Source organism: Thalassophryne amazonica, chromosome 4 (genome assembly GCF_902500255.1).
Source record: "Thalassophryne amazonica chromosome 4, fThaAma1.1, whole genome shotgun sequence".
NCBI classification, from domain to species: domain Eukaryota; kingdom Metazoa; phylum Chordata; class Actinopteri; order Batrachoidiformes; family Batrachoididae; genus Thalassophryne; species Thalassophryne amazonica.
In genome coordinates this window covers 3,626,538-3,642,061 of record NC_047106.1, presented here as the reverse complement: position 1 = coordinate 3,642,061, position 15,524 = coordinate 3,626,538, and the positions used below count along the sequence as shown (strand labels likewise).

The window sequence follows — 15,524 nt, the reverse complement described above, 5'->3', positions numbered from 1 at the left end:
AAGGCCCGGATGAGGGCGAAGACCCATGCAGACCGGCGGCGGACCCCAGCCCCTACGTATCGCCCCGGGCAGGAAGTGTGGTTGTCCACGAAGGACATCCCGCTAAAGGTGGCCTCCCCAAAACTGCAGGACAGATACATAGGACCGTTTAAAATTCTCAAGGTCATCAATCCCGCCGCAGTGAGGCTTCGGCTTCCAGCCTCACTGCGGATCCATCCAGTATTTCATGTGTCAAAGCTCAAGCCCCATCACACCTCGCCCCTCTGTACACCCGGTCCGGCACCACCTCCTGCCCGGATCATCGATGGCGAGCCGGCTTGGACAGTGCGCCGGTTGTTGGACGTCCGACGGATGGGCCGGGGCTTTCAATATCTGGTGGACTGGGAGGGGTACGGTCCCGAAGAACGCTCCTGGGTGAAGAAGAGCTTCATCCTGGACCCGGCCCTCCTGGCCGACTTCTACCGTCGCCACCCGGACAAGCCCGGTCGGGCGCCAGGAGGCGCCCGTTGAGGGGGGGGTCCTGTTGTGTGGGCCACTGAAGAGGAGGTACTGCTGGCCCACCACCACCAGAGGGCGCCCTGCCTGGAGTGCGGGCTCCAGGCACCAGAGGGCGCCGCCGCCTCACGTGAGCAGCTACGGTGACAGCTGTCACCCATCACCTGAGACAGCTGACGGCAATCATCTGTGGGGTATATCAGCAGGACGGCACCTCCACCTCATTGCCGAGATATCGTTTCTACCTACGAGGTAACGTATCAAAGCTGACGGAGTGTATCCTTTTGGATTAGTGTATAGCTTGTGGATTACTGTTCCAACGAGAGGTGGAGGTAACTTCCCTGCTGTTCGGAGTCTTGGGTGCAAACGCGCCCCCATCTAACTGTTCTTTGTTCCTCGCCAGCAGTACCAGGTCCGACACGCGGAGGCAGTGGCCACCTGGGAGTTCGGGACTTGGCGGCTCCAGTATTTCCGGGGTCCTGTGGCGGAGGAAGCCGTGTGGTTCGGGTCTTACCTTGGAGAGGCGTCTCCTATCTTTGAGCCTGCCCACACGACACTTTTGTGAATTGACTGTTGTCCATTTCGTGATTGGTTGTATTCGTTGTGCACGTTCACAACAGTAAAGCCTTGTTATTTGACTTTCTCCATTGTCCGTTCATTTGCGCCCCCTGTTGTGGGTCCGTGTACTGACACTTTCCCAACACAATCCTGCAGTTTAGCTAATTGGTGTGTGTCCTCTGGCTTCATGGATAGATAAAGCTGGGTATCATCTGCGTAACAATGAAAATTTAAGCAATGCCGTCTAATAATACTGCCTAAGGGAAGCATGTATAAAGTGAATAAAATTGGTCCTAGCACAGAACCTTGTGGAACTCCAGTGTCTATGGCATGCTCTAATCTCTGTAATAAAATTTTATGGTCAACAGTATCAAAAGCAGCACTGAGGTCTAACAGAACAAGCACAGAGATGAGTCCACTCTCTGAGGCCATAAGAAGATCATTTGTAACCTTCACTAATGCTGTTTCTGTACTATGATGAATTCTAAAACCTGACTGAAACTCTTCAAATAGACCATTCCTCTGCAGATGATCAGTTAGCTGTTTTACAACTACCCTTTCAAGAATTTTTGAGAGAAAAGGAAGGTTGGAGATTGGCCTATAATTAGCTAAGATAGCTGGGTCAAGTGATGGCTTTTTAAGTAATGGTTTAATTACTGTCACCTTAAAAGCCTGTGGTACATAGCCAACTAATAAAGATAGATTGATCATATTTAAGATCGAAGCATTAAATAATGGTAGGGCTTCCTTGAGCAGCCTGGTAGGAATGGGGTCTAATTGACATGTTGATGGTTTGGATGAAGTAACTAATGAAAATAACTCAGACAGAACAATCTGAGAGAAAGAGTCTAACCAAATACCGGCATCACTGAAAGCAGCCAAAGATAACAATATGTCTTTGGGATGGTTATGAGTAATTTTTTCTCTAATAGTTAAAATTTTATTAGCAAAGAAAGTCATGAAGTCATTACTAGTTAAAGTTAAAGGAATACTCGGCTCAATAGAGCTCTGACTCTTTGTCAGCCTGGCTACAGTGCTGAAAAGAAACCTGGGGTTCTTATTTTCTTCAATTAGTGATGAGTAGTAAGATGTCCTAGCTTTACGGAGGGCTTTTTTATAGAGCAACAGACTCTTTTTCCAGGCTAAGTGAAGATCTTATAAATTAGTGAGACGCCATTTCCTCTCCATCTTACAGGTTATCTGCTTTAAGCTGCGAGTTTGTGAGTTATACCACGGAGTCAGGCACTTCTGATTTAAAGCTCTCTTTTTCAGAGGAGCTACAGCATCCAAAGTTGTCTTCAATGAGGATGTAAAACTATTGACGAGATACTCTATCTCACTTACAGAGTTTAGGTAGCTACTCTGCACTGTGTTGGTATATGGCATTAGAGAACATAAAGAAGGAATCATATCCTTAAACCTAGTTACAGCGCTTTCTGAAAGACTTCTAGTGTAATGAAACTTATTCCCCACTGCTGGGTAGTCCATCAGAGTAAATGTAAATGTTATTAAGAAATTATCAGACAGAAGGGAGTTTTCAGGGAATACTGTTAAGTCTTCAATTTCCATACCATAAGTCAGAACAAGATCTAAGATATGATTAAAGTGGTGGGTGGACTCATTTACATTTTGAGCAAAGCCAGTTGAGTCTAATAATAGATTAAATGCAGTGTTGAGGCTGTCATTCTCAGCATCTGTGTGGATGTTAAAATCGCCCACTATAATTATCTTATCTGAGCTAAGCACTAAGTCAGACAAAAGGTCTGAAAATTCACGAAGAAACTCACAGTGACGGTTTTTGGGATTTCCAGTTTGGATGGACAAGACTAAGAGTCAAGCTTTCAAATGAGTTAAAGCTCTGTCTGGGTTTTTGATTAATTAATAAGCTGGAGTGGAAGATAGCTGCTAATCCTCCGCCTCGGCCCGTGCTACGAGCGTTCTGGCAGTTAGTGTGACTCGGGGGTGTTGACTCATTTAAACTAACATATTCATCCTGCTGTAACCAGGTTTCTGTAAGGCAGAATAAATCAATATGTTGATCAATTATTATATCATTTACTAACAGGGACTTAGAAGAGAGAGACCTAATGTTTAATAGACCACATTTAACTGTTTTAGTCTGTGGTGCAGTTGAAGGTGCTATATTATTTTTTCTTTTTGAATTTTTATGCTTAAATAGATTTTTGCTGGTTATTGGTGGTTTGGGAGCAGGCACCGTCTCTACGGAGAGAGAAGCTGCAGAGAGGTGTGTAAGACTACAACTCTGCTTCCTGACAGACAGCCAGCAATTCAAGGAGAACATGCGGCTAAACATGTCACTCCCGGTCCGATTGGGGAGGGGCCCAGAGAAAACTACAGAGTCCGACATTGTTTTTGCAAAGTTACACACCGATTCAATGTTAATTTTAGTGACCTCCGATTGGCGTAACCGGGTGTCATTACTGCCGACGTGAATTACAATCTTATCAAATTTACGCTTAGCCTTAGCCAGCAGTTTCAAATTTCCTTCAATGTCGCCTGCTCTGGCCCCCGGAAGACAATTGACTATGGTTGCTGGTGTCGCTAACTTCACATTTCTCAAAACAAAGTCGCCAATAACCAGAGTTTGATCCTTGGCGGGTGTGTCGCCGAGTGGGGAAAAACGGTTAGAAATGTGAATGGGTTGGCGGTGTACACGGGGCTTCTGTTTAGGGCAACGCTTCCTCCTCACAGTCACCCAGTCGGCCTGCTTTCCCAACAGTAACAGACACACTAATATACAATAACAGACACACTAACACACAAAATGACACAGTAACAGACACACTAACAGACACATGCTAACGCATACACTAACAGACACAGAGACACAAATAGACACACATTAACAGACACAGTAACAGACACACACACTAATAGACACAGGAACAGACACACTAATACACAGTAACAGACACCATAACACACAAACAGACACAGTAACAGACACACACTAATAGACACAGGATCAGACACACTAATACACAGTAACAGACACAGACACACAAACAGACACACATTAACAGACACAGTAACAGACACACACACTAATAGACACAGGAACAGACACACTAATACACAGTAACAGACACACACTAATAGACACAGGAACAGACACACTAATACACAGTAACAGACACACACACTAATAGACACAGGAACAGGCACACTAATACACAGTAACAGACACACACACTAATAGACACAGGAACAGACACACACACTAATAGACACAGGAACAGACACACACTAATAGACACAGGATCAGACACAGACGCACTAACACACAAACAGACACAGTAACAGACACACTAATATACAGTAACAGACACACTAACACACAAAATGACACAGTAACAGACACACTGACAGACACATGCTAACACATACACTAACAGACACAGGAACAGACACACACTAATAGACACAGGAACAGACACACACAGTAATAGACACAGGAACAGACACACAGTAATAGACACAGGATCAGACACACTAACACACAAAATGACACAGTAACAGACACACTAACAGACACATGCTAACACATACACTAACAGGCACATGCTAACACATACACTAACAGACACAGACACACATTAACAGACACACACAGTAATAGACACAGGAACAGACACACACTAATAGACACAGGAACAGACACACACAGTAATAGACACAGGAACAGACACACAGTAATAGACACAGGATCAGACACACTAACACACAAAATGACACAGTAACAGACACACTAACAGACACATGCTAACACATACACTAACAGACACATGCTAACACATACACTAACAGACACAGACACACATTAACAGACACACACAGTAATAGACACAGGATCAGACACACTAATACACAGTAACAGACACACTAACACACAAAATGACACAGTAACAGACACACTAACAGACACATGCTAACACATACACTAACAGACACAGACACACAAACAGACACACATTAACAGACACAGTAACAGACACACACAGTAATAGACACAGTAACAGACACACATCAACAGACACAGTAACAGACACACACTAATAGACACTGGAACAGACACACTAATACACAGTAACAGACGCACATTAACAGACACAGTAACAGACACACACTAATAGACACGGGAACAGACACACTAATACACAGTAACAGACACCATAACACATAAACAGACACAGTAACAGACACACACTAATAGACACAGGAACAGACACACTAATACACAGGTACAGACACAGACTCACTAATACACAGGAACAGACACACACTCACTAATACACAGGAACAGACACAGACTCACTAATACACAGGAACAGACACAGTAACAGACACACACTAATAGACACAGGAACAGACACACTAATACACAGGTACAGACACAGACTCACTAATACACAGGAACAGACACAGACTCACTAATACACAGGAACAGACACAGTAACAGACACACACTAATAGACACAGGAACAGACACACTAATACACAGGTACAGACACAGACTCACTAATACACAGGAACAGACACAGACTCACTAATACACAGGAACAGACACAGACTCACTAATACACAGGAACAGACACAGTAACAGACACACTTACAGACACATGCTAACACACACACAAACAGACATGCGCTAACAGACACTGTAACACATGTATAGACAGTAAGAGACACATTAACAGAGTAACACACAGACATACTAACAGACACACACAGACCGACACACACACACTAAGAGACGCTGACACACACATACAGACAGACCCACGCACACACACACTAAGAGACGCTGACACACACACACACACACACACACACACACTAAGAGACACTAACAGACCCACTCATACACTAAAAGAGACTAACACACACACTAAGAGACACTAACAGACACACAGTAACACACACACACAGAGACACACTAAGAGACACTAACAGACACACAGTAACACACACACACACACGCTAACAAAGACTAACACCCTGTGTCTTTGCGTTGACGCGTGGGGACGTCCACAGAGCAGCGTCACTGATTTGGTCCCTGAAAGCCGTCCTGGAAACCTGATCCAGCCGCTTCACCAACTGCTTCAGAACATCAATAATTAATTAGAGAGCAGCGATTGGCCCCGAGGGTCAGAGAGCAGCTCAGGAGGGGGCGGGGCCAGTGACTTTGTTTAATAAGTAACACAACAAAGACTCACACAGGAACCTTTTAGGTCCTCTGTGTCTGTCTGTGAACTTTCACTCTTTGGTCTCCATCAGGCCAGATGATGTTAAGAAAATGAATCAGCAGCAGGTTTGATCCAGAATCTTGTGAGTCCACGTCCAAACACGTCCGTCGTTCAGGATCTGGACGAGGCACTTTCATGCTTCTGTATGTTCAAAAACAATAAATACTGGTTTAAATTGATCCTATTTATGTTCCAATCAACTTAAAGAGGTACAAATTAAACAGTGTTCAGTTTTAGGGGGTCAGAAGTAATTGGACAGGTGGGTCTCTTTTCTCTTGTCTGGTTTGGGTTTTGTAGCGGTGACGCACTCACTCATTTTTCACCCTGACATTCTTTTTCCTTCGTGCTTCCTTGTCGTTTTTCTCTGTGAACGCTGGGTGGCAGCGGCCGCGGCGGCAGTTGCTTCCGTGGATCTGCATTGGCCTGCTGCGTGTCGGCTCCGTAGGTGTCGGACTGCGTGAGGATTCCTGGGACACCTGGCGTGTTTGTGTGCGCCTGCTGCGCTCCAGATGTGAACTTGACGACTTTATTAGGCGTTCTTGTGTTAAGCCGTCCCTGAGGCAGAGCCGGCGGGACGGAGCGTGCACATTAGGACTCGTTCCGCTTCTTCAAGCCTGCTGCTGCTCCATCTGTCTCCATCTCACACTCGCAGAATTCACATTTGTTTTTGCTTCTTTACACACGATCATATGAAAGGATGGATGAAGAGTTCATTATTGTCACTCATCCCTCCATCTCTTGTAAAATCGCAGCTTTCTTCATGCAGCCGTTGAGCGTCACGTGACCCGTTTAGGATTTCACCCATGTCTCCATAACAGGCACCATGACACAGAAGGCTGTAGCTCCTCCAGGGTTGAGTGGGTGTCTTGGTGGCTTCCCTCACAGGTCTTCTTGCAACGTCACTCAGGATGTTCATCTCCTGAGTCGTCCAAAAGAAAACTGTCTGGAAAAATGATGATTTCCATTAAAAACAATCATTAGCGTTAGTTTATCCAATCATTTATGGTCTCTGGAAATGGAGGGACTGGAGTCACACGCCACTGGACTGGGTCCTGGGTGCCAACCACTCAGGCAGGCAACCAGTGCATCCCTACCTCTCCAAAGTAACCACTTGTCTGCTGCAGCTTGGTGAAATATGGGTGTGTTCTTTCCTAGGTGAAACATGGGCATATCCTTGGTTACATGAAACATGGGTGTTTCCTTGGCCACTTAAAACGTCAGTGTAGCCATGGCCAGGTGAAACGTGGGCGTGTCCATGGCCAGGTGAAACTTGGGAGTGTCCATGGCCAGGTGGAACGTGGGCGTATCCTTGGCCAGGTGAAACGTGGGCGTATCCTTGGCCAGGTGAAACGTGGGCGTATCCTTGGCCAGGTGAAACGTGGGCGTGTCCTTGGCCAGGTGAAACGTGGGCGTGTCCTTGGCCAGGTGAAACGTGGGTGTGTCCATGGCCAGATGAAATGTGGGCGTGCCCTTGGCTAAGTGAAACTTGGGCGTTTCCTTGGCCACTTAAAACGTCAGTGTATCCTTTACCAGGTGAAGCGTCAGTGTATCCTTGGCCAGGTGAAATGTTGGCGTGTACTTGGTTAGGTGAAACGTGGGCGTGTCTTTGGACAGATGAAACGTCGGTGTATCCTTGGCCAGGTGAAAATACACCCTGCTGAGACTATACCTGGGTGTAGAGTGGGCTGAGCTGTTAATTTATGATGCCCTTTACAACAACCAAAATGTGACCAAAGTGCTTTATAGTAAAATACAGTAACAGAAAATCAGAGCACAGCGTCCTGTCCAATCAGGAGAGGTGCATAAAATGTAAAACCCTAAATGGTAAATGGACTGCATTTATATAGCGCTTTTGCCTCACATTCACCCCAATGTCAGGGTGCTGCCATACAAGGTGCTCACTACACACCAGGAGCAACTAGGGGATTAAGGACCTTGCTCAAAGGCCCTTAGTGATTTTCAGGTCAGGCTGGGATTTGAACTGAGGATCCTCTGGTCTCAAGCTCAACACTTAACCACTAGACCATCACCTCCCCTTAAACCATCACAGTGCTAACAGGTATAAAAAGTTATATTTTACAAGCCTTCATCCTAGATTTATAATGTGCTTGGTCAGTGATGGTGCGTGTATCAGACCAGTGACCACAAATCCCCGCTCACCAAAACTTGTATCTTGACCTCCGGAGTTGATCTGATGACCTCTGTGCCCTGTTGTAGTTGCGGAGAGCTAAAATGTTAAACAGGTAAGATAGATCAAGGCCATTAATGGCTTTGAGAACAAAGTAAAATTAAAAGCTTAAAACCAATTCTAAAATGAACTGGCATCTGGTAATGAACTGGTTATGCTCACTTCCGGAAGTGTTCATTAAAAGACTTGCAGCAGCATTTTGCTGGGGTTCTTTGGTTATTACGTTTTATTGACTAATTTAAGTTGTCTGGATAATACCCCCCTATCAGAGCTTGTGTCACATGTTTTGTTTGTGTGTTTTTTGTGTTGTGTCTCAGCGGTGCCACCAGGAAGTCCAGGGCCAATCACACGCCACGAGTCATCAGACAGCCTGGCGTCCGACCACAGTGGGCAGGAAGACGAGGAGTGGCTCTCACAGGTCAGATCTGCACCCAGCCGTCACCAACTGTGGTGTGAGGCTGGTTTGTGAGGCCACGCCCACAGTTGGTTGTGGTTTCCTCGTTACACTTTTGTCCAAACAAATCTGGTTCCAGAAATTCACAAGGTAATTATTGACCTGCCAGTAAAGACTTATGGCAGCTTTTTGTGTTCATGTTACGGCACTTTAACGCTGCGCTACTCACCATCATCATGTGGGTTTGAATTTATTGCCAATCTGAAGACCTCGTGTAACAAGCCACATTAGCCCCACGCCAGAATATACCCCAGGGTTTTTACCCCAGACTGATTTATACCCTGGGGTATATCTGAAGCTCAGAAAAGAAATGGCCCACTCAAATCCCAGCTATAGTCTGGGTTTAGAGTCGGTTAATTTAAACTGTCTAACCCACGCTAATCCCGGCTGTAGTCTGGGTTTAGAGTAGGTTTGTTCTAAACTGGCTAGCCCACACTAATCCCAGATATAGTCTGGGTTTATCATAGATTAGCCTAAACAGCCAGCCCACTCTAATCCCAGTTAGAATCTGGGCAGGGTTTTTGTAGAATCCATGGATAAGATGAGTGTCTGGGTTTGTGATGGTTTGTAAGGTTTTTAACGACTTCCTGGACTCGTCCATCAGAAGTGTCTCTGTATGTGGTGAAGGTGTTGAATTTGTAGAGACAGTCACTGATGTTTATGTCTCTGGGCCCTTGACCTTTAAGGTCCAGAGACACCTGAGAAGAATTTATGGAGTCATGAGGTCAAAGGTCAGAGGTGTTTGTTGATGGTGATATTTTTGCAGTCAAATGAAGGTCCAAGTCTTTAGGGTCCTGGTTCTTCCTGTCGACCTATACGGTTGTGAGACTTGGGACTCTAACCAGTGACCTAAGGTGACGACTGAATATCACAGTGTTGCGTTTCATTCCTATCGTTTGAGACGATACATGGTCAAACAGGAAAATCGACTCCCACAAGGTAAAACTGTGTGGTGGAAAACACCATCATATTTTCTGCTGAATTGTCCACAACGTTTGGTTAAAAACTGATGTTGCGTCATCCCGCATGGTTGTGTCAGGCTGGCTAATCCTCCCAGCACTCAGCGCCCGTACTGCCAGGTAACTTGCTACATTTTCACCATCAATAATTCCACTCCATACATAATTGACGCGGTAAAATACACCCCACTTAGCCTGCAGTCGCCCAGCTTCATATCTGATGCCATCGTTTGCCACGGGCAAAACTATCCATCGCGACGCACGCTTTTCTTTTTCTTTTTCTTGTGGTTCCACTTTGTAGAGCAGCTACCTGATGATTTTCAGGAGAATTGTTCAAATGATGAGGAAACCTGGCCAGAACATTCATGTTTTACTCTTTAAAATTAACCGATGAGCCAAACAAAAATCACACTTTTATAGTTTTGTATTTTTTTTTTTACATTCTTCAAGTGAGAAATTAATAAATCTGAATTTATGTAAGTAAGTAGTCAGTGATTAAACATTGAAACTGTTCAAATGACGTAAAGCTGAAATGTTTATCACAGATTTTTGTACATTAAATTTATTGCATTTTGATGAAGAATAAATCTTTTCATATTAAAATTAAAGTGGAGCCTTTGTATTTTGTCAATTATTAATGTAGTTTATTACTTCACATAAAATGTTTTTGTACCCTTTCTGCAAGAGGAAATTAAATTTTGATTCATGCTGAAAAAATGCTACACCATATAAATGTTCACACATTTTAAAGATCTGATCTGTTCTGGGATAATAAATCAATGACAAAATCAGGTTTAGGATTTCAAAATTTTTATTATTATTTTTTTTTTTAATTTTAATTTTTTGCAGACCCAATATTCATTCACTTCCATCAGTAATCTCCAGCGATGTCCAGGAAATTCTGGCATTAAATTTGGTGGCCATCTTTAAAAATGGTGGCCATATTGGATTTTTAATTGGTTCAATCAATCAATCAATCAATCAATTTTTTTATATAGCGCCAAATCACAACAAACAGTTGCCCCAAGGCGCTTTATATTGTAAGGCAAGGCCATACAATAATTTTGTAAAACCCCAACGGTCAAAACGACCCCCTGTGAGCAAGCACTTGGCTACAGTGGGAAGGAAAAACTCCCTTTTAACAGGAAGAAACCTCCAGCAGAACCAGGCTCAGGGAGGGGCAGTCTTCTGCTGGGACTGGTTGGGGCTGAGGGAGAGAACCAGGAAAAAGACATGCTGTGGAGGGGAGCAGAGATCGATCACTAATGATTAAATGCAGAGTGGTGCATACAGAGCAAAAAGAGAAAGAAACAGTGCATCATGGGAACCCCCCAGCAGTCTACGTCTATAGCAGCATAACTAAGGGATGGTTCAGGGTCACCTGATCCAGCCCTAACTATAAGCTTTAGCAAAAAGGAAAGTTTTAAGCCTAATCTTAAAAGTAGAGAGGGTGTCTGTCTCCCTGATCTGAATTGGGAGCTGGTTCCACAGGAGAGGAGCCTGAAAGCTGAAGGCTCTGCCTCCCATTCTACTCTTACAAACCCTAGAAACTACAAGTTTTTTTGGTTCAACAAAAAAACAAAAGAAAAGAAAAAACAGGGGGAAAATATATATATATATATATATATATATATATATATACGAGGGCTGTCAATAAAGTTACGGTCCTTTTTATTTTTTTCAAAAACTATATGGATTTCATTCATATGTTTATACGTCAGACATGCTTGAACCCTCGTGCGCATGCGTGAGTTTTTCCATGCCTGTCGGTGACGTCATTCGCCTGTGAGCACTCCTTGTGGGAGGAGTCGTCCAGCCTCTTGTCGGAATTCCTTTGTCTGAGAAGTTGCTGAGAGACTGGCGCGTTGTTTGATCAAAATTTTTTCTAAACCTGTGAGACACATCGAAGTGGACACGGTTCGAAAAATTAAGCTGGTTTTCAGTGAAAATTTTAACGGCTGATGAGAGATTTTGAGGTGATTCTGTCGCTTTAAGGACTTTTCACGGTGCGAGACGTCGCTCAGCGCTCTCAGCCGCCGTCGTCAGCCTGTTCAAGCTGAAAACCTCCACATTTCAGGTTCTATTGATCCAGGACGTCGTGAGAGAACAGAGAAGTTTCAGAAGAAGTCGGTTTCAGCATTTTATCCGGATATTCCACTGTTAAAGGAGATTTTTTTAATGAAAGACGTGCGGACGGGTCCGCGCGTCGGGACGCAGCCGCCGCGACGCTCCGCCACAGGAAAAACACCTCTGTTGAAAGCCTTAAGGACAAGTTGGAACATGTCGCCGCCTGGATTTTACAAATGGTTATCAACACGGAGGTGTTTTTCCTGTGCCGCCACACCGCGTCGGCTGCGTCCCGACGCGCGGATCCGTCCGCACGTCTTTCATTAAAAAAATCTCCTTTAACAGTGGAATATCCGGATAAAATGCTGAAACCGACTTCTTCTGAAACTTATCTGTTCTCTCACGACGTCCTGGATCAATAGAGCCTGAAATGTGGAGGTTTTCAGCTTGAACAGGCTGATGACGCCGCCTGAGAGCGCAGCGCGACGTCTCGCACCGTGAAAAGTCCTTAAAGCGACAGAATCACCTCAAAATCTCTCATCAGCTGTTAAAATTTTCACTGAAAACCAGCTTAATTTTTCGAACCGTGTCCACTTCGATGTGTCTCACAGGTTTAGAAAAAATTTTGATCAAACAACGCGCCAGTCTCTCAGCAACTTCTCAGACAAAGGAATTCCGACGAGGGGCTGGACGACTCCTCCCACAAGGAGTGCTCACAGGCGAATGACGTCACCGACAGGCGTGGAAAAACTCACGCATGCGCACGAGGGTTCAAGCATGTCTGACGTAAAAACATATGAATGAAATCCATATAGTTTTTGAAAAAAATAAAAAGGACCGTTACTTTATTGACAGCCCTCGTATATATAGAAGAGTATCAAAGTGTAAATGTTTCTGCCATGTTTTGTGCTTCTATCATAATTTGAACAAATTTTCCATCGTTTCCTCCACTAACTACCATTCGCGTTGGTTTGACGCCGTAACCATGAAGGTCCTGTGGATACTCTTTAAACCTCGTGTCCAGTTGGAGACTCTTTTAGGGAAAATGGCTGAATGTCGAGCTCAACCATTCATGGTACAAATGAAACGGGTTTGAAAAAAACACCCCACCAAGCGCGGGGTTTGTAGAGCCGCTATGTCCAGCCGCGTGTCTTCAGTCCAGTTATTTGATGGGTTAGTAGATCAAATTAGAGGCTCAGTAGTGCTTCCTGGATTTCATTATGTCATATCAGAGACCTTCATTCAATTATCAGCAGGCGTTTTGTCCGTGTGTTGGGATTTGGGATTGATCGCCATCCCCTAATGAAATGTGAGCTTTGTGACCCTGTGTGTTTGCGCTTTAGCCTGTCGTCCTGATATTCTTTTTCCTGCCAGTCATGAGCTCACATCATGTCTTTGTTTCTCGTCTGTCCATTTCACTCACTCTGATGGAAACACTGACATATTGTAGACGCGGCACGAGGCGGATGTTCTTGTTCCTCGACATTCCCATCCTTCCTGGGGATGTGACAGACAGCTGTCAGTCAAACACTTCAGATTTTACCAGTTTATGTCAATTTGACTTCATTTTTCTGGGTCAAATCAGAAAGGACCTAAATGTCTGTGAGGGCATGAGTTCCTGTTCCTCTGTCCTTCAGTACCGGCTCCTTCAGGATGGATCTCTTATTGAATGTTCCTTCAAAGTTGAAGAAAGCTTTTATTCCAAAGGAAGAGACACCAACAAATCTTTGAACTTTGCCCTGTAGATCAGCAAACACAAACTTTCCTGCGTATTTCATCACTGCTTCTCAGTGGACCTTCTCCAGCCGTTAGTCAGCCTTCATCCATGCATTTCATATGTTGCCTGTTATCTTGTGTTGCATTTCAGTTGGTTTTTAGTGATTGGTGCTCGGGCCGATATTAGCCAAAATAACTGAATTGGGTGTTGCACATTTAAAGAGAAAAAAATCCTGTCCAAGTGTTTGATTGCACATGTTGGTCATGTTGTGGGCTCTGAAAAAGAAGACGGGGACATGGTTCATAAAATGAAATTTGTCCTTTGGGTTTAACCATCCTGATTGTAGCTGGACGCAATCCAACCACTACGATCAGTGATCAGCCACAGTCCAGCACCTAGAGGATCAACTTGGACTAACAGGGAGAAGATGCAAATTCCACACAGAAAAGAACTGGGCATGAGTGGAATCAAACCCCAGACCTTCTTGATGTGAGGCAAGAGTGCTATAACCACTGAGCCCCCTGTGTATGTTTTCCTTTAGAGGAGTAGAATATTTCTTAGGTGAGCAAAATACATCCAGGCAAATCTATTTATTAGCAGACGAGCTGTTTGACTATAAGGAAAATGGTATTGCATTGATTCAACTGTCCAAAGTTACCATAGTAGAGAAGCTTGAATCTTCGACTGGACTGTGTTGCTTGACGCAAGGACGTTTCGCTTCAAATCACAGAAGCTTCCTCAGCTAAAATTCTTGCTCTGGTGGTCTGACTTCTGTCTTGACTCTTGTAGAGAAGAATAATCAAGAAGTCACAAAAGCTGGAGTTTTAAACCTAACTAGACCCCTCCTACCGAGAGGCAGACTGCTATAGGCTGGTGACTAAACAATAGCTGTAATTAGCACCTATTGTGCTCTAGTTAACACCCTCCTAATGACAGGGCAGCTGTCCCTCTCCTGATGGCTCCCTTGACGACTCTGCTGATGACGTGAATGACTCATTACCATGAACAAAAGACTGAAACTGCTTTGACCTGAGTACCCCATTGTAAACAGGGGATAAAGCGTGTCTCAGACCCCCTCCCCGGTTAAGGCTAGGTTTCAAACGTTTCACAAAGAATGCCTCCTTGACCCCTCTCTCAAACCATTTCTTCTCTCTGGCTAATATTTTAACTTCCTTGTCCTCAAACGTGTGGTTAGTGTCTTTAAGGTGGAGATGAACTGCAGACTGAGGTCCACTGGCGCCCTCTCTGCAGTGCTGGTATAGCCTTTTGTGTAAAGGTTGCTTAGTCTCAGCTATGTAGTGTTCGTTACAGTTTTCCTGACATCTGATAGAATACACTACATTGCTCTGTTTGTAACTAGGGATCATGTCCTTAGGGTGAACTAATTTCTGTCTCAAGGTGTTAACCGGTTTAAAGTAAACTGGGATTTTGTGCTGTCTGAAGATCCTCTGTAGTTTTTCCCCTACTCCTGCTAAATAAGGGAGAGACACTCCTCTTCTTCTTGTCTCCGTCTCCTGTCTATCTGGTCTCTTTGTTCTCTGGGACTTCTGCACTTTGTCCAGGGACCATCGTGGGTACCCACATACTGTGAGGGCTTTCCGGACACGTTGTTGTTCTTTAGCCCTTCCCTCTGCAGTTGTGGGCACCTGTAGGGCTCTGTGTTGAAGCGTCCTGATCACCCCGAGCTTGTGTTCAAGGGGGTGGTTTGAGCCAAAGAGCAGCTATTGGTCAGTGTGAGTTGGTTTTCTGTAAACCCCTGTCTGGAGCTGCCTGTTCTCTCCAATCGTAACATCACAGTCCAAGAAGGCTAAATGGTTGT

The 15,524-nt window shown here is 44.5% G+C and overlaps 1 protein-coding gene across 1 annotated transcript in view; it reads left to right on the top strand.

Moving 5' to 3' along the window:
* The window catches only part of bcas3 (BCAS3 microtubule associated cell migration factor), a 700,663-nt gene that overhangs the window by 289,186 nt on the left and 395,953 nt on the right, over positions 1-15,524 (top strand). Inside the window, 1 exon segment of the mRNA XM_034169027.1 lies at positions 8,826-8,926. Within this exon segment, the coding sequence (XP_034024918.1) occupies positions 8,826-8,926 (101 nt within the window).